The sequence below is a fragment of the Ananas comosus genome, linkage group 2 (genome assembly GCF_001540865.1).
Source record: "Ananas comosus cultivar F153 linkage group 2, ASM154086v1, whole genome shotgun sequence".
NCBI classification, from domain to species: Eukaryota; Viridiplantae; Streptophyta; class Magnoliopsida; order Poales; family Bromeliaceae; genus Ananas; species Ananas comosus.
Window position 1 is genome coordinate 13,746,491 of NC_033622.1, and position 19,058 is coordinate 13,765,548.

Sequence of the window (19,058 nt, forward strand, 5' to 3'; positions counted from 1 at the left end):
TCTATTGCGCGCGTGCATTCAAAAGCTGAGTTTAAGATTGTGGACCCAGCCATATCATTCTTTCTAGATTTTTTATGTTAAGGAAAATATATAAGACTAATTAGACAATATTAGCTCTTGAACGGATGAAATCTAAAGGATAGCATTGTGGACCCAGTCAGATTTTTTTTTCGTGGATTTTAATATAGAATAGAATCAATCGTTTCTAGCCAAATTAGTAACATCAGGTTGTGGTTTCTCTTCACCAATCAAAACTTTCTTTGTGAGCAATCCAATAGTGCAACAGGATATCTTTTATTTTATATATATATATATATATATATATATATTGAGAGAGAGAGAGAGAGAGAGAGAAGAATTTATCGACAAGAACAAAACGTTAGATTTTACAGGCAACTGTTACAGTGAACATGCAGTAAAACCACCAGTAATAGCACTCGAGTCACCAATTGTAATAAGTAACTAACCATAGACTCACGATACAACATAATTCACAGATGCATTGAGAAAAACAGCTGGTATTGCCGACAGGTATAACCAAATTATATTGATTATTACAAAAAAGCCAATTATGATTTGGTAGTACTACCATAGATAAGCCCATGCGAGTACGAAATGTCTTCAATGTTCAAGCACTAACAAAATGTGTAGATACATATACCGACGCAACATATGCTGCAATGTGGGAGTAATATGTTGCTGCAATGTGGGAGTATATTATCGGTCCAGCTATTTGCCTTCAGCAAGATAACGAACGACGAGATGTTAATGAGGGGGGAAAAAAAGAAAAGGAAGAAGAAAGCGAGAAAAAATTACACGACATCAATAAATTACTGCAGATCATACATTTTGGCCCACTGATTCAATTGCACAATAAAAATTTCACTAGGATAAATAATGGGCTTATCGAGAACACAACATTAGAAGATAAAAATAATTTATAACACACATGATGATGATTTGTCACCTTGGACCGGACAGTTCAACAGCATGAAGGTTGTCAGTTGAATCAACAATCCACTCAGAAGGGCGGTGTGGGGCCATCTCAATTTCCTGTCGCACCACCTCCACTTTCTGCCATTCCTCCCATCTCTCAGCAAGGCCGTCGCCTTCGAGCATTCTCACCACTTCCGACATTTTAGGCCGGTCCATTGGAGATCCCTGTGTGCAAAGCAGTGCGACCTGGATAAGTGATTCCACCTCAGCCTCCACGTAGTTGTTTTGTAGATCTGGGTCCACCAGCATTTCCAGTCTCTTCTCCTTCAGAAGACCTTTTACCTGCCGGCAGAAGAAAGTTATACAAGTTCATCAAATTGAACAAGCACCAATGGTCGCATTTCCTACGCATCAAAAGGTGATTTTTGATCTAAACAAAGAATAATGATATGCAATAGGACCATAACTGTTTCTGTGGGAATATGAAAATTGCCTGAAAAAGTCTGATGATTTGGCTCTTTTTTGCGGCATTAGTGCCTTCATGTGTGTGTATAGAGTAAAGAAGTGCTTACCCAGTCAAGCAACATGACATCATCATCGTTTGCAAGCCGAGCAAGATCAAAAGCCCTTTGTCCAGTAATGAGCTCCAAAAGCATGATCCCATACCCAAAAACATCAGTTTTTTCAGAAGACTTTCCTGTGGAAAGGTACTCTGGAGCAATGTGCCCAATCGTTCCACGGACAGCAGTTGTTACATGGGTATCCTTGTAATCCATAAGTTTCGCCAAGCCAAAATCCCCCACCACCGCTTCAAACTCTTCGTCCAGTAAGATATTTGCAGCTTTCACATCACGGTGAATAATCTTGGGATCACAATGGTCGTGCAAATAGGATAGTCCCCTCGCAGATCCCAATGCAATTCGTTTTCGTGTCGGCCAATCAAGCGGTGGCTCAGATGGAGGACGCTCTACAAAATGGAACCATACTCTTGAGGATAATGCGAATGTAATCACAACAATAACATTTATATTTAGGGTGTGCTGGCATTGTTGTTTACTTGTTTGTGTTCCTCATGTTCTATACAATTGAAGGACCGATGGATGGATTACATTATTCTTGTGAGTTGTCAGTTTGCAGACTCACCTCCTTTATTTTCACCTCTCTGTCGGTGATATCCATAATGCGAAGTTGGTAAACAATATATGATAATAAAAATTAATAAAGACCATTCCTAGGTATCTTCAATTGCACGGAACTTGAGAAAAATGCTATACAAAAAGAAGCCTTATTATTAATGCTCAACTTGTACTAAGTTATCATATTGTTTGTTAAATATTATAACAGGGCACATAAGATTTCTTAGGAGCAAATAAAAGAGGAAAAGAGGAATAGTTACATAGGAAAACATAAGAGCAGGGAAGCAATTAAAATAGGAAGATAAGAGATAAGCACCTCGTAAGCATGAAGCAACACTTCCGTTAGCCATGTAGGGATAGACAAGCAATCTCTCAGTGGGCGTCATGCAAAACCCACGAAGACGGAGTAGATTTCTGTGTACAGCCATACTGATCATCTCCACTTCTGTCTGGAACTGAAGCTCCCCACCAGGTGTGCGTTCTTCTTTTAGTCTCTTTACTGCTACCAATGATCCATCCGCAAGCCTCCCTTTGTAGACCTTTCCGAAGCCGCCTCTTCCCAGGATATTCTTATTGTTGAAGCCGTCAGTTGCAACTTGCAGCTCTCGCAGCGAGAATCTTTTGAGCTGGCCAAGATGAACTTCTGGATCCTCCTCAGCTGCAGATAAAAGAAAAAAAAATTTGATAAATATGTACTCAAACAATTGGCATTGAATAAGTATTACAATGGCATGCCATGTAATACCAACCAGGTACATCAAAGAAATGCTCTTGTGGCTTGCGGCGGCGCCACCATGCAAACCCAATAGCGGGAGCAGCAAATAAAAGCGCAGCACCTGCAGCAACTCCCCCAGCGATTGCTCCAGTGCTGGAGGCACTACTTCCTGTTTTAAAACAAAAAATAGTGAAAAAAAAAAAAGAGGAGTTAATAGCATAAGGTACGGCTATCTGCCTAGCAGGTTCAGCAATATACCGAAATCTCATATCGGCGAGACTAGTAGCAGTTATTTGAAGAAAAAAAAGTAACAACCAAGGAAGAGCTCAAAGACAACATAGTTTTTCTATTTAAACAACAACAAGTAGAAGACATTAGGTTAAAGCTTAATGACATGGCCTAGTGCTCCAAATATATATTGACATGGCATAAGGAGTGTCATAAGGAGACAATATTGAGTAGGTCATTTTCTAGAGTACATTTATAAGCCCTTTTCTAGGCAATTTCAATTAGTAAACAATGTGTGTGTTAGAAATCTCCCTTCTATTATTTTTGGTAAGCAGAGGCACCATATGATTTTGTATTCTATAAGATTATCCTAAAGAAGTTGGACGATTTCTAACACACACATTGTTTACTAATTAGGTCATTTTCTAGAGTACATTTATAAGCCCTTTTCTAGGCAATTTCAATTAGTAAACAATGTGTGTGTTAGAAATCTCCCTTCTATTATTTTTGGTAAGCAGAGGCACCATATGATTTTGTATTCTATAAGATTATCCTAAAGAAGTTGGACGATTTCTATAATGTGTATTATCATTATTACATTCAAGTCGATGTTTAATACAAACTCTCAATAAAAAAAAGTTAAACATTAAACGAGTAACTATACCTGGTGATTGTACTAGTACTGGAGGATTATATGGAGGAGGTGGAGAAAAGGGGGGAGCACCAGGGCAGGGTTTAGTGGTACCCGGACCGCATAAAAGAGGGTTGTTAGCAAAACTGCAGAGTGAAACACATGGTAAGCAATAGATATCATCCTGCAAAGATGAAGAACCCAAAAGTTTCAGAAAGTAGCAGGGAAGGTACCTGATTGGGGTAAATAATGAAAAGGATCCAGTGGATGGAACTTCTCCAGATAAATTGTTATTTGACAAATCCCTGTATGTCAATCTCACCATATATAAGAATGCTTGTATAGGAGAAGAAAACATTGCAGATAATTTTACAAGGTAATGAAAAAAAAAACAACTTACAGCACTTGGAGGGCACTGATATTGGTTAGAGATTTGGGTATTGGACCAGAAAGGCTGTTGTTGTTAAGCCGGCTATCCTTCCATAAAAAATCCAGAAAAGAAGAAGCTTAAGTTATAAACCAGAAATATACTTCAAACCAGATATTCTACTTTAAACATCTAAAGACAATGTTAGGGAAGCAGAAGAAGATTGTTCTAATTGAGGAAAAGATGAGTATTCATACAGGAAGCGTAGTTTTGACAGATTTCCCAATGAATCAGGTATTTCCCCTGTAAAGTTGTTCAAGTACAGGTCCAAGCTCACCAAGTTTGTAAGGTTTCCAAGTTCACTAGGTATTATACCGCTTATGTTATTACTGTAAAGTTCCCTGACAGCAAAAGATGAAAATCATCATACTTCTTAGAATGTATTATGCAAGAAAGATGTAGTGGAAAAATGCCCACTCCCAAACTGATATGCACCGACAGATTACACGCAATTAGCTGAGGGTAAATTTCATTGAAGTTCGGAAGAACCTAAGCATGTACGATGTATGAAGTTCCAAAATTTTGCAAAACAACCACTGAAATACTGTCAACATTAGCATGATATACGGAACTCACAGGTATTGCAGATTTTTCAGCTCACCAAGCTGCGGAACCAACGTACCAGACAGTGCTGCATTTCCAAGATCGCTGAAATAAATAAAACAAGAGCTGCTCAGATAGGCTAAAAAATAAATTGTTATATACTATATAAAGAGCAAAATACACCTACTTACACTCTGATGACACTATTATCATTGTTACATGTAACATGGAACCATGTGCACGGATTAACGAGCGTTGGATCCCAACTTTGCAGCACATTGTTGGGATCATTCAAGTTGGTCCGTAAGCTATGCAAAGCATCACCTATAGATGGAAGAATGATGTTGCTATCAGGAATCACATAAGCATCAGGAACTAATTAAAACACAAAGTAAGCAGATAAACTCAGTAGAAAAGGCAAGTCAAGGAAAAGCTTCAGTTCATTTCTTGGCATTATTCTTAAAATGATACAAACATCAAATATTGAAATGACCAGAAAATAATTGAGTAATACAAAGTGTAATCATAACATCAAGAATATTCCAACAATGTAAGTCAGATTTACGGATTCTCTCACGAATAACTCCAGCTAAAGGTAAAATAATGCCATAATCTTGATAGGAAATCCTCTAATATTACTTCTTGTGTGTCAGAAGGCTCATATCCACAGTCCATACTTGGGTAGAGTAAAAAGTCACTTCCTTGGTGTAATTGAGATTTCAAAAGTTCACTACATGTTATATATATCACTTCAGCAGCCTGCCCACAGTCCAAAGTTCAGTAACTTATAAGAGAAAACCAGATTTTAATACTATCAGTATTATCATAAGACTAAATTATCTGAACGAACATACTAAAACCCCAACTATAGTAAGTACTCAAAAGTTAGAGTTCCCAGATACAGCAGAACCATCAAATAGCTAGTACTATTTGTGTACCAATATATCCTCGTTTAAACAAAATAAATCTAGTTGAACTTCTATTCATAGTACGTAGCTGAGCGCTGAGCTTTTCAAAGTCCGAACACCTCATCACCCAACTAAACCATAAATTACGCAAAGAAGCAAAATTTTGTCCAAATTTTCCACTAATCGATCTAGTAACTGAGGACGAAGGGATCTACTAAACCTGCCGTGGTAAATACTCCACGAAACCTACCAATTCGACAAGCGCATTTCGAACCCTAAACTCCAACCTCGTCGCTCGCCTTCGAAATCAAACACAATAAACCAAAAAAATTACACAATATCAGCTAAAATCCAAACACTAGCACGCAATCAAACCTTCCATGTTCGCACGAACCCTGGCAAGGGGGTGGAACACCAAGATTAGCCACAGAAACCACGCCGCCGCCGCCTCCCTCGCCGCAGCCATTGCCATTGCCGCCGCCGCGAGCTCCGCCGCTACTCCGCTAGATCCGCCGCCATGCTCCGCCGCTCAAACCCTAAATCGACCCCAAACCCCTAAGAAATCCTCGGATCCACCACCATTTTCATCACGTCCGATTCGCCCCCAAATCCCCCCACGCCGAGCACCGCACGATGAAAAGGGATCAGAGATTCGAAAGCGATCCGACGAAGATTCGAGCAAACCTTTATCCCCTTCTTTTCACCACGCCCTCCTCTCTCTCTCTCTCTCTCTCTCTCTCTCTCTCTCTCTCCCCCCCGCTTCTACTTTTTTCTCCCTTTTTCCAAAGAATACGTCTAATTTATTTCTTTATTATCTTCTTCGGAAAAATAGCGGGATATTTCTTTTTGTTCGGCTTTCTCAGTGCGGGGAGTGACTGAGGAGAAGGGTTTGGCATTTCGCGTGCAGAGAGTGCCGGGGCTGCCCGTGATGGGCTCTGCCCGCTGCCCGCTGCCCGCTTGCTCGCTGCTAGGAGCAAACGGATCCGGGTGACGAACACCGTACAGCGCGGATCTCAAAGCGCTGTCGATCGTCGGGTTGGGCCCCGCTGTTCTTTGTGGATGAGCAACGCTGTACGCTGTTCGGTCCAAAACCACCTAAAGAGCCCCACCGCTGCGGTCAACGGTCGCTTGTCCAGGGCCACCGTCCACGTCAGATTCGGTCAAAAGTTCCCAAATATCTTCTTTTTCGGATAGTATAAAATGACGGCGACGGAGGATAAAGGGGATGAAAGAAAATATTAATTAAAAAAATCTATATCAAATTAGGTCTAATTACAAATCGTCCCATCATGTGAGGTTTAATTGAAACATTAATTCGTTCTGCGGAATAGTTCAGATTTAGATTTTTATTTAACCAAAAAATATATTAATTGTTCACGTTTTAAACATCTAAGAATTAAAAAAAAATTTAAATCCAAATTTGTAATTTAAATTTTTTTAAGATGATTACTTATCAACGTTGATATTGAGATATAGTGATGTAGATGATAATATGATATGTGACAGAACACACCGACGAATGAAGGCCCAGAATCTATTGTGGGCATGTTGTTATGGTGTAATGGGCTTAAAGCTTTGATGCTCACTGTATGTTCCTTCCAGGGCATGGACCAATGTTTTATGGGCCTAGTCTAATTCAGTTCCATATTGAGGACTATGGGTTGAGCTCGGTCCAAGTCAATAGTGAGCTCGATCTGAGTTTAAGAACAAATATGGAACCAAGAGAGATAGGGCTAACACTTTTTTTTATGGCCAATTTGGTGAGCCGAATTGGCGAACCTCTGTTCGATGGGAGGAGGAGACTTAAAGAGTCTTCTACAATATGAGCTCCCCCCTACCAACAGCTATCACAAATTCAGCGAGCCTATTCGTCTTGCTAAACAGTTAAATTTAGTAATAGTTCCATAGATTTGAATCGTGATAGTCCTGATTTACTAATTTTGGCTCACATGGCGAGCACATAAGAACTATGTTCCCCCTACCGAGTGGAACGATATAGCATACTGCATCGTATAGCACATAAAGTTTTTCATTTGGTGTGACTTCAGAACAAAAATGCCTCTCTTTTCTGATTTTGTTGAGCGATATAGTCTTCCTGTCTTAATCCCAAACCTGCCCTCAATTTTCTTGCCGCCTTAACTGATCAATTAGTACAAAATTTCTAGTCTCTAATTTCATACGAAGACAAAGATAAGATACACTTGATGCCTTCTTAGGCCGTCTAAACACTTCTTTTTTTCTCTGTGTCATTACTATTATTGTCAATACTAATTCAAACTCTAAAGCAGAGACTAATCATGCCTTAATGACAGCAACATGTGACTAAAAAAATTATAATAACAAATAAATAAATAGTGATGCAAATATTTCGAACTTAATCTATCTCTTTCTTAGTCAAAGCCTCTTCCAAGAGCCACCGAAATAAATCAATGAGCTAAAACCCCACTAGATTAAATAATGGAGAACGTTACTTTCTCGAAGATGGAATGCCACATAATTGTATAATAATTCTACTAATAAAATTTCTTTCGTAACGATACCATGTCAAATTTCGTATAAAAATGCATGGGCCGGTTGATGGATTACTTAAGTAATATTAACGGTGGCCACTTTTTTCTAATCCGATGTATGTTGTAGTTTCTTGGAAAATATACTAACCAAATAAATAAGTCCAAGAGCTTAAATTTTTTTAAGTTTGCAAAATGTCTAATGCTTTGATCTTTTGTGCGAGTTTTACTTTCATTAGACTCCTTTCTTGTAGCAGTTGTTTTCTATCACCATGCAGAGTGACCCAAAAGGTGCAAAAAGTTGCGTGAAGTGTCTAATTATTTATACCGACTGTCTCTAGAGCAAGTGATAAAGGATTTGATGGTTGGTACCCGAGACCCAAGTTCGAATCCTAGTTGATTCACATTTTTAGCTAAGTTTATTTCTAAATGAAATAAATAAAGCGGGTAACATGCTACCTATCTCTCAAAAGAAAAAAAAAAAAAAAGTGTCTAATTATTTATGGTCCAGGGACCGAATCTTGCTATGTCCTAAGCTACTGATGTTTTCGTTTGGTTCCACATTTGTTGTCTTTATTCCATATTTGCTTGATTTAGCTCTTCCACGCTTTAAGCACAGATACTTTTCTCAAAATATGAAGGTCTCCTTTGGCTTTCAGTCAAAACTGTGTACGCACTCCAACCTAAAAACTTTCAGTTAATTTATCGTCATTGTCTAATGCAGTTGATTAGCATTCAAAATCATCAATTAAGAGACCGAAAGTATGATTCTCCGCATATATATCTTTACTAATTAAAGAAGCAATTTAGCTCTAGAAAAAAAAATATATGATTAGCTCTACTTCAATAAGATTGAATTCTACTGTTCTATATACATTTCTATTTGGGAATAGCATTGGGTTCAGAGTCTTCTGCGAATTATTTAGATATTAGATTAGATAATTTTTCATGGTATTTTAAATTGCAGGTATTTATCAACCGATTACATAGTATTCAATATTATATATGCCAACACATGGCGTGTTTGGTTCGCTTTATTTTCACTCTGGAATCGGAATGAGTGAATCCGTTTGTGTGTGTTTGTTATGCGGCAGTCCCATTCCGATTCCGATTCCCGAGTGGAATGGGAATCCCTCAATCTCCTCTTTTTTCGGCTTAGGAGGTTGGATTGGAAGTTGAATCCGGACGGAGGATATTTATTCGGATTAAATTTATTTTTTCAACTTTTTTAATTAAAATATGAGTTAAAATTTAAAAATTAAATATATAATTTTCAATTTTAATTTGAACTTAAATTAAAAAATAAAATTTAATCAAGTATTTCGAATTTAACTTATGAATTTGAATTTAAATTAAATTTTAATTTATATAAAGTTTTATTCAAATTCTATTTCAAACTTAAATTAAATTTATGGATTCAAATTAAAATTTAAATTGTAATTTTAAGTTTGAATTTGAATAAATCAAAATTTAGTTTCATATTTTGAATTATCCACTCAACTTCAAAGTTTAATTTTTTAAAAAAAATAGATTTAAAATTTTGACATTATTTCAAAATTTTGATGTAAATTTTAATATTTAATATTTAATTTAAATTTAAATTAATATATTGTAAAGATAATGTTAGTATATTAATTTGATTACGTTTTTCATATCCACCTGAACCAAACACCGATAATGAGAATGATTTATTTCGATTCCGATTCAGGTGATAAATCAAACAAAATTAGGTAATGAGTCATTCCGATTCCAATTCCAGCTTATTTTGATTCTGTTTTCGATTCCAACTCCGACTTCGAACCAAACATCTGTCTAAAAAAATAACATTCTATAATATACGTAACATATCTCCTTTCTATTTTTTGTGGTCTTCCGGGATATATTTTTGCCTTTTAAAAAAAATTACTTTATATACTCTACATTATTATTAATATAAGTTATTGATCTATCGGTATATGTGGCGTTATAATTTGTATGTATTTGATTGATTAGTACTTACCATCTAAAAATACGAGTCCGGCAGGGTTACTATCGGTAGCACCAAGAATTTGGTGCTATCGAATTTTCCATCGTTAGATTTAATTCTTTGATTATTTTTATCCGTTAGATTATACTATTCAACCAACCACTTATTCAACCCTAAGAGGCCCATATCATCATAACTATACATTTCTCAATCCAAGGGCTAAAAAATTAATAGCACCAATAGCTTGATACTATTGATAGTTTATATATATTTATCACTATATATTAGTATTAGTAAACCATTAAGGTGGAACCTTTTGAAACACTCAAACCAATTACAATATAAACAAAAAACCCAAAGCAATGCACTTGTGCTTATGCTTAATAAACACAACTTCCCAAAAGGTGACACTTGTCTTTGGGACATCAACCTTCTTAGTTGTAAATAATATAAACAAATGTAGGGATTTTCTCCAATTAAATTTCCGTGATGTTTGGACTAATGATGAAGTGGTGCAGGTGAGCAAACTGCGTGGCTTTGCATCCATTGTCCTTATATTCTTCTTTATTTAACTTGATGTGATGGAAAGAATCATCCCGAGGCACTCGAAGCCTAACAAGTCAAAATAAAAATATATTAAAAAACAAAAAGATAAAGAAGCATCTCATACCCTCCTTTTCTTACCTTTTTTTGAAATTAAAAATGCTATTGTATATCTACATATACATCTATATATCTCTATATATTTATATATAGATTATACTTTGCTAATTTTAGAATGTATAAAAGTGTAAATAGATTTCAGTTAAAAAAAAAAGAAATGAAAAAAAGTACAGGCCTTATGATGAATAGGACGTAAATTTTATATCTAATCTAAAAAGATATGGATAGCATTGTTTTTTTGAAATACACAAGATAGCTTTGCTGATGAGTTAAATATTAATAATCCTTATAGATTTTAAATTTTAAACATCATTTTATAATGCATATTTAGTGGATTTTGATACCATTCCAACAGAAAGTACTTTTTTTTAACCATTTCGGATGTAGTTAAAAGTAACCGTATGGTAAAAAAAAAGTTGCAGAGCGTTTAGCATCTAAGCTCGGAAAATATTTTAACATAAACCTTTTTCTAAAGCTACGAAGAAGGCATTAAGAGATTTTAATGAAAAAGTTAATGATCTCATTTTTTTTTTTCTTGTATGTTTATATAAAAAATAGGGGCATAATTAACCCAATTAGCTGGGCATGCACTCGTTAATTCTAGAAGCAAAAAAAGGAAAAGCACAAAAGTTCTCGACGATACAAGTTGTTCTCATGATTGAGAATCAAATCAAAAGTCACGAGTACAGTGCCAATAATGGCTCGCTCACATTCAACTTAGTCTTGTGTTATCATCATCAGAAAAAGAACGCTGCGACGTACGGGGCACCATACATCAAGATTCCGCAAACACCGCCACAACGCCCACAATTTTATGTGATTCCACGATAAACTAATTAGCTGATACATTCGTAATCGCCGTACAAATGTAAACATTATTTACGTGTTGCTCTTGTGCTTTGGACAATTTAAAATTTGAAAACAAACACTACATTGATGACTAATTAAGTGTCATATAAAAGTAAAACTAGTTGTTAATTAATGAACTTTTAGAATATATTTTTGAAGTACATGGACCACCAAACAGGCTAGCCATAATGTGCATCAGCGCTTAAAAAAGCTTTACGTCCACATCAAGAACCGCCTCTCCACCGCTCCTCCGCTCTTTACTCTCTTCAACAACTGCAGTTTAATTAATTCGACCCTTTCCTACTGTCTTTAAAACGGCACCCTCCATCCCATTCCCTTTCTCTTGCAAACCAACCCCTCTACACTCTCATCACCGATATGAAGAGTAGAAGAAGCTACCATCGCCACCACCTCAGCCCCATTGGTAGCCCCCCCTCCNCTTAAAAAAGCTTTACGTCCACATCAAGAACCGCCTCTCCACCGCTCCTCCGCTCTTTACTCTCTTCAACAACTGCAGTTTAATTAATTCGACCCTTGCCGATCGCGAACGTGAGCCGCATCATGAAGCGGTCGCTCCCCGCGAACGCGAAGATATCGAAGGAAGCCAAAGAGACGGTGCAGGAGTGCGTGTCGGAGTTCATCAGCTTCGTGACCGGGGAGGCCTCCGACAAGTGCCAGCGCGAGAAGCGGAAGACGATCAACGGCGACGACCTCCTCTGGGCCATGACCACGCTCGGCTTCGAGAACTACGTCGGCCCGCTCAAGACTTACCTCAACAGGTACCGCGAGACGGAGGGCGAGAAGAACGGCGCCGTCGCGTGGCAGGGCGACCAGTCCCCCGCCGAAGACGGCGGCTGCGGCAGCGGAAGCAGCGGAGGAGGCCGTATGAACCCTGACTTCAACCACGCCGTCGGTAGCAGTGATCACGTCGCTATGATGGTCTCGGGGTTCAACGGCGCCGGGTTTTACGCGACCGGGCCGGCCCCGGTGGCGGGTTCGAACCCCTCCGTCGGGGTTTATCATGAGATGGGTAGGGTGCAAAATGGAGGGGGAGATCAAGGGAGCAATACTATCCGTGGAATTCAATGGCAGTAGCTATAAATTAAAGCTGGGTATTAGTATTACGCCATGCACGTACGCAGACATTTTAATTTGTTACTTTGTTGTTTTGTTTTGTATTGTATTGTTTCCTTCACTATTAATTTAGTAAGAGTTTTGAGACTATATATATGTGTTGTTATCACTAACGGTTGTGATCCTGCGAGTGAGAGAAATTAAGTGCTGGAGAGTGCATGGATGGCACCTTTGTTAGAAGAAAATTAGTTGTTTTTTTTTTCAGAGAGAAAATGAGTACGCTATTCGCTTCATTCATTTTATAAATAAAATCAGTTGAAAATGTGAAGCAACTAATTTTGAACTTGAAAACTCGAATGCTAACTATGTAGCCTTTTGCCACTTGCGCTAGGCAAGCTGGGTGACGAAAATTAATTAGTTTTTCAATCAATTTCTATGTTTTTTGTACTACATTAGTGCATGTCAGTAGAAATGATATTTATATTGTTAGTTGCGGTAGAGGGGTGCTTGATTATCAGAATCTATGATGTGGTTAAATGTGTAACTTTTTCATCTGAGCTAGTATACCGTATAAGCAAATTAAGAGCATGTGGTGTGGTGGACACAACATTAATTACATAGCAATTAATCCATGCATTAACCCTAATTAACATCAACTTTTTTGAAAGATCCTGTTTGTTGCTTGCATTTCAAATGCTATGGCAAAGACAAAAGAATTTCCCAGGACACAGAGGAGCTACAGTTGGATACCAAAGGGGAGTCTGAAAAGGATAAAGTGTCCCAATACATATGAGGGCATCTTTGAAAAAGAAGCTACAGTTGTTACACATTATTACAAGCCTGAGATGCAAAGCAACAAGAATATAAATTAGGAAAACCTTCCAAAAGACTATAATTTCCTAAGCCTTTGCACCCCAAAAAAATAAAAATAAAAACCAAAACAAAACAAAAGGAATTGTGCTTTTTAAAGAAAAATCTTTTAAAGTTGTTGTGCTAGAAGGAATTGGGGTAAAACAAGTTGAGAAGTACATCTTTATTATTCTATATTAAGCTATAAACATTAAATTTTAATATATGGAGATTTGACCTAAAGTATTTTTTTCGCAGCCTCTGTCTTGAGGCCTGGCCCAGCCCAATATGTGGGGCCGGGAGCAACCCTGTTCACAAAAATCAGACCGGGTGGGTCCGCCCACTTAGGCAGTGTGGTTTTACAAACTCCACATTGCACGTCTAATGTGTGGTGCCATCACTTATATATATATATATATATATATATATATATATATATATATATATATATATATTCTTGTTACATCGTAGATTGGCAGGATCTCGTTCACCGTTTCCTGAACCACCAACCATGGATACAGGGTTCAAACTTAGGATCAACTAGGCTGTGAGAGGTCTCGACTTCTGTTCGGAGGTGTTATTTTGTTTGCTCTAGAGTGTTTATCGCACGATGGATAGGGAGAGAGTTTTTTTTTTTTTTTTTTTTTGTTACGTCGTAGATATTGATAAAAACCTGACATTATTAGAATGTTGTACAGTTAGGTTCTCAATTTTAAAATAGTAAACGTGGCAAACAAAGATCGAGTCCAACCTATTCTAAACTACCAACCATGGATTTCAAAGTTTAGAAACAAAGTATAAAATCAATTTAAGTAAAGATATTTATTATTTGTTATGATTATCATAGGACGAAAAGAGAGAGAGTATTTTTTTCGTACAGAAATTAAAGTGAGATAAAAAAATTATATTTTAAAAATTTTTTATTAAATTTGAGTTTTTTTTTCCTCAAAAGTTGTGAACCTACTATCAATGTTAAGGATGTTCGATAAAAACGTCACTCCAAATTGTAAAGAGACGTTTTTTTTTTTTTTTTTTTTGTACGGATACGAGTAAAATATGTACATATATGCTCAACGTNCTATATATATATATATATATATATATATATATATATATATATATATATATAGAGAGAGAGGATGGATTCCACCAAAAGCTGGACTAACTATCCCCCGTTGACGGGTCAGAAATTGAAAGCATAAAATAAAATATCATAATGGGGCGGACGCACACAAACTAATTAAAGGTTCACGTAAATTATCAACAATCAAACAGCTCGAAATGGAATTCAAAACTAAAGAACATAAATGCCACATCCGTAATACAATTTTATTGATATCGCATAACAAATGCGCCCGCAATAGTTAATTAATCAACAAGGGCCTGGTCTGCCTCGTTGAAAAAGTGAGCCTTAAACGCGTCGATGTGGTCCGGGCTCAGCGACACCGACACTTGGACCCCACCGTCCCGGGCCCGGCCCAGCACGTTCTCCCCGTCGTGGTGCATGGACACCAGCTCGACCCGGCTCGGCTTACCCCACCCGAAATCGGTCTCGTACACCCTGAACCGGGGCGACGCCGACACGCTGGCGGCTCGGTCCAGCGGGAGCGCCAAGACCCGGTCCATCCAGCTCTCGACCCCGGCCATCGGGTCGTCCAGCGCCTCGCGGATCGCCGCTTGGATCGCCGAGGAGGCGCGGGGGAGCGCGTCGGGGCCGGCGAACTCGCCAGCTGGCGCCGTGGCGTACGAGCCCTTGATCAAGTTACCGAAATACCCCTCGTCGACCGGAGGATCGAGCCGGGTCCGGATGTCCACGATGAAGCAAAGGTGGGTGTCGCCGCCGGCCCGGTCCAGCGACTTGGACCGGACGAAGGCGGTCCACGCCAGGGCCGTGACCGCCACGAACGTCGAGGGGGGCTGCTGCGGCGCCATGTGGCTTTGCGCGATTCGCTGCTTCAGCCACTCGATGCGCTCCGGGCTCACCACGAAGGTTCGCCGCGTTAGCTTCAGGCGGCCTTCAAAAGAGTACCCAACAAAGCGCAACTGTTTATTAATTTTTTTGCAGCGAATGAAATAGGGAATGTTAGAATCCCTTTAATCACTGATTACAAATGTGAAACGAAATGCCACAACGATTGTTAAAGAAAAATCGAATAAATCATTTAATCTCACATTAATTATTTTAAAACATATGTTAAATTATTAAGACACATCAAATATGTTCATTTAAGCTATCAAAAAAATTAATAAGTATTCTCAATTTAAGCTATCAAAAAAATTAATAAGTATTCTCTAGCCACTTAAAATTACAAAAATATTATTTTAATATAATATATTTTTTAGTAACCACCTAAATACAGAAAAGACTTTGACAGAGTCACGTGACTGAATAGAAAAGGTACAAAACTTTGCAGGTTCTATTGTCTTCTTTTCTTGCAAAGGATAAGGATTAGACAAGAGTAAATGCGTCCTAATTGTGAGTTCTTGTTTGATACCATATTTATTTGTTATTTAATTAGATTAAATTTTATATATTAAAAAGTTAATAAGCTGCACGGCGCCCGATTCAAAAAGATGTTTTGTCCAAACATGGAGGAATTCTACACTGTCACGCTTGCACCACGTCATTAATAACAAGTTAATCATATTTATTCTTTTCAAACAAAAATAAAATAAAAATATTTTTTTTATAATTACGATAGGACATTATTGATTTTCTACGCCACGTTATCAATATACTCGTTGCATTCTAAAATTTTTCCCAAACATAAGGAAAGGAGGCAAAAAAAAAAAGAAAAAGAGGAGTAATTATGAATGACAAGAAGCAGTGCAAATAACAAGAAAAGATGGAATGCGCACAAGCAAATGCCTCTTAATTCAAGAGAGTGAGTTATGATTTAGACCGTTTTCAGCAATGGTTTATATATATATATATATATATATATATATATATATATATATATATATATATTTGAAAAGTTTTTTTGTATTTGATAATTAATAAGTACTCGCGATCTATCTGAAACTATAATTTGTGTTTGTGTTTGTGCTTGCTTGCATGAGAATAGTTGAGTAAATATTGTTGCAAATTAATGGTAATATATATATATATATGTCTGGTGTCTTACCAATAACCCGTGCATTTGAATAGTACAAAATTATTGAAAACTGCTGCAAAATAAAAAAATTATGAAAATATGGCATGATTTAACTTAGACAAAAATTATATAGACATCATTTCCAAATTAGACTAGATAAATTGAAAAAAAAAATCGATGCGGAAGGGCACCAAGCCCTTTATTTCTCTAAGTATACTTTTTTGTTCTCTCTCTAAAAAATCAGAATGCATATTTTCTTTTTTTTTTTGTGTTTCTATGCGTGCGATGGCATCCACCGATCCGTATCATCTTCGAACCTAGTTTGGAAATGGTATTCATTCAATTTGTGTCCATTTAACTGTATACTACGAGTCTACAACATGTCTGACTCTGACGTACAAAAACTAACTCTTTTAAGGTAAATCCGCGTCGGCCCAAACGAAGCAGTAAGCAGGAAGATAAAATTGGAAGCGCAAAAAGCTGTCAATATCGAACGCGAACTGAGCATGCGCGCAAACGTACCTTGGGAAGATCCGGCGTGAACCGCCGCGCCAACGCCCGCGCGACCTCGTCGGCCCTCGGATGCCCGATCGCCGCCCGGTCGAACGTCGGCCTGCACGGACAGCACCGGCGCCGGCATCTCATCCGCGCCGAGCTCCGGCACCAGTCCCCGGAACGCCGCGACGTCGTGCTCCTCGTCGCCGGCGAGGCTGCGGAGGTCGCCGCCGTCGGCCTCGGCCTCGACGAAGGCGACGGCGGCGGCGGAGCAGTCGACGGCGACGTCGCCGGTGGCGGGGAGGTAGGCGAGCTTGCCGGCGAGGGGGAGGAAGCGGCGGAGGGTGGCGGAGAGGGAGGATTTGAGGGATTGGAGGAGGGCGGGGAAGGGGGGCAGGTCGGGGGAGGGCTCGTAGATGAGGATGCGCTGGATCGGGGGGTAGGCGAGCCAGTGGGTGTCGAAGAGCGAGAGCTTGATTAAGTTCCCGGGAGGGTTTGGGACGGGGGCGCCATCCGGGAGTGGGACGTGGCTCACGTTAAGAATCCGCACCTCCCACATCAGAAACTGCAAATTATGATGATGGAAAAATAACGGAGATCAAGAAGAGGACGAAGCAGCAGCAGCAGCAGCAGCCGCAGCAGAGAGCCGGATTATGAACTGGTGGCTGAATCGAACGCAGAAGAAGACTATCAATACACGCAACTATATATATAAATTATTATATACACATTGCTTTCAATTCTTTTAAAAAATAAGACTAAATTACATAAAATCTCCTATCAAAACATAATTTTTTTTTTTTTGTCATTAAAAATCTACACTTTATTTTCATTATAAAATAAAAAATAGTAATAAAAAATTATGGTGTAAATTATGATGATAAAATAATCATTTTATCCCTCATCATTTTTTATAACAAAAGAGAAGTCTATGAACATTTTTAGCATAAAAAATATATAATAATATTTTATAAGCGGAATCTAACAAATCACTAACGGTAGGAGATGAAATGAATATTTTTTATTTTGTAATGAAGGACAAAATATAGATTTTTAAATAACAAAACAAATAAAAAATTAAATTTTAACAAAAAAAAAAATCTGTAATTTAGCCAAGGAATAATACCCCACACACACACACACCAAAAGGGTTATACAATGTACACTTTATTGATCTACTATCCATGTGATTAATAAAAGTCATTGTACGTCATACATGCCATTAGTAAGTGAACAAATAGTTATTTTTTTAAAAAAAAATCAACTATACAAACGGGGAATAAATAAAATTACAAATTTACCGATCGTCCGTAGAGCAAGTGATAAAGAGGTTGATAGTTGGTACCCGAGATCCAAGTTCGATTCATAGTTGATTCATATTTTCAACTAAATTTATTTCTAAATAAAAAAAAATAAAGCTTCTAAAGAAAAATAAATTTATTCCTCATAAATTTTAACCATTAAATATAAATTGGAGTTCTCTTTGTTACAGTTTATTCTTTTTCTCCTTGGGAATTGGGATAGTGTAGCGGTGACGATCGCCTTTTTTGGAAAACCTTCTTAATTGCTTTGACGAGCTCACCATTGTCGATCCGGCCCAGCTTAGCTGCTCGTCTTCGCGCTTAGTAAATATTTTATCTAATAATAAATATTTTATTCTTACCTAATCTATATATTTTATATTAAATTTAAATTTTTTTTATTTAATATATAATTTAGATATAAAGATATTATTTTTCAAGAGTATTTAATGAGCGAGAGTACAACATCCCCATGTATTCGCTGTCACGTGTGGATGAGGCAAATGGTTGGCTCTGTTTGATTGGTTAACCGCGAGGGGGCGCTCTTCCAATATTATGTACCCTAAGCCATTTTTTAAGCTAAAAAAATAAATAAAAAAATTAATTGAACATAAGATAGTAGAATTAATAATATCAACAATACCTACTTTGGCTTCTGTATTTACTTTATTTTAAAAATATTAATTATATAATAATAATTTTATGAGGCGGCATTTATTTTATTTTAAAAAT

General features: G+C 37.6%; 2 protein-coding genes and 1 pseudogene across 2 annotated transcripts; 1 reads left to right on the plus strand and 2 right to left on the minus strand.

The window, feature by feature from the left end:
* Positions 499 to 6,399, minus strand: LOC109705624 (somatic embryogenesis receptor kinase 2-like). The gene is made up of 11 exons (XM_020226375.1): positions 5,900 to 6,399; positions 4,808 to 4,940; positions 4,650 to 4,721; positions 4,271 to 4,414; positions 4,047 to 4,118; positions 3,880 to 3,951; positions 3,680 to 3,792; positions 2,822 to 2,956; positions 2,389 to 2,730; positions 1,509 to 1,903; positions 499 to 1,278 (listed from the first exon to the last, which is right to left on the minus strand). Exons 1-11 carry the CDS (start codon positions 5,994 to 5,996, stop codon positions 964 to 966), a joined length of 1,890 nt encoding a protein of 629 aa, XP_020081964.1. The 5' UTR covers positions 5,997 to 6,399; the 3' UTR covers positions 499 to 963.
* Positions 12,044 to 12,735, plus strand: LOC109705489 (nuclear transcription factor Y subunit B-3-like). The gene has a single exon (XM_020226223.1). It carries the CDS (start codon positions 12,071 to 12,073, stop codon positions 12,602 to 12,604), a length of 534 nt encoding a protein of 177 aa, XP_020081812.1. The 5' UTR covers positions 12,044 to 12,070; the 3' UTR covers positions 12,605 to 12,735.
* On the minus strand, positions 14,623 to 17,722 carry LOC109705491 (annotated as a pseudogene).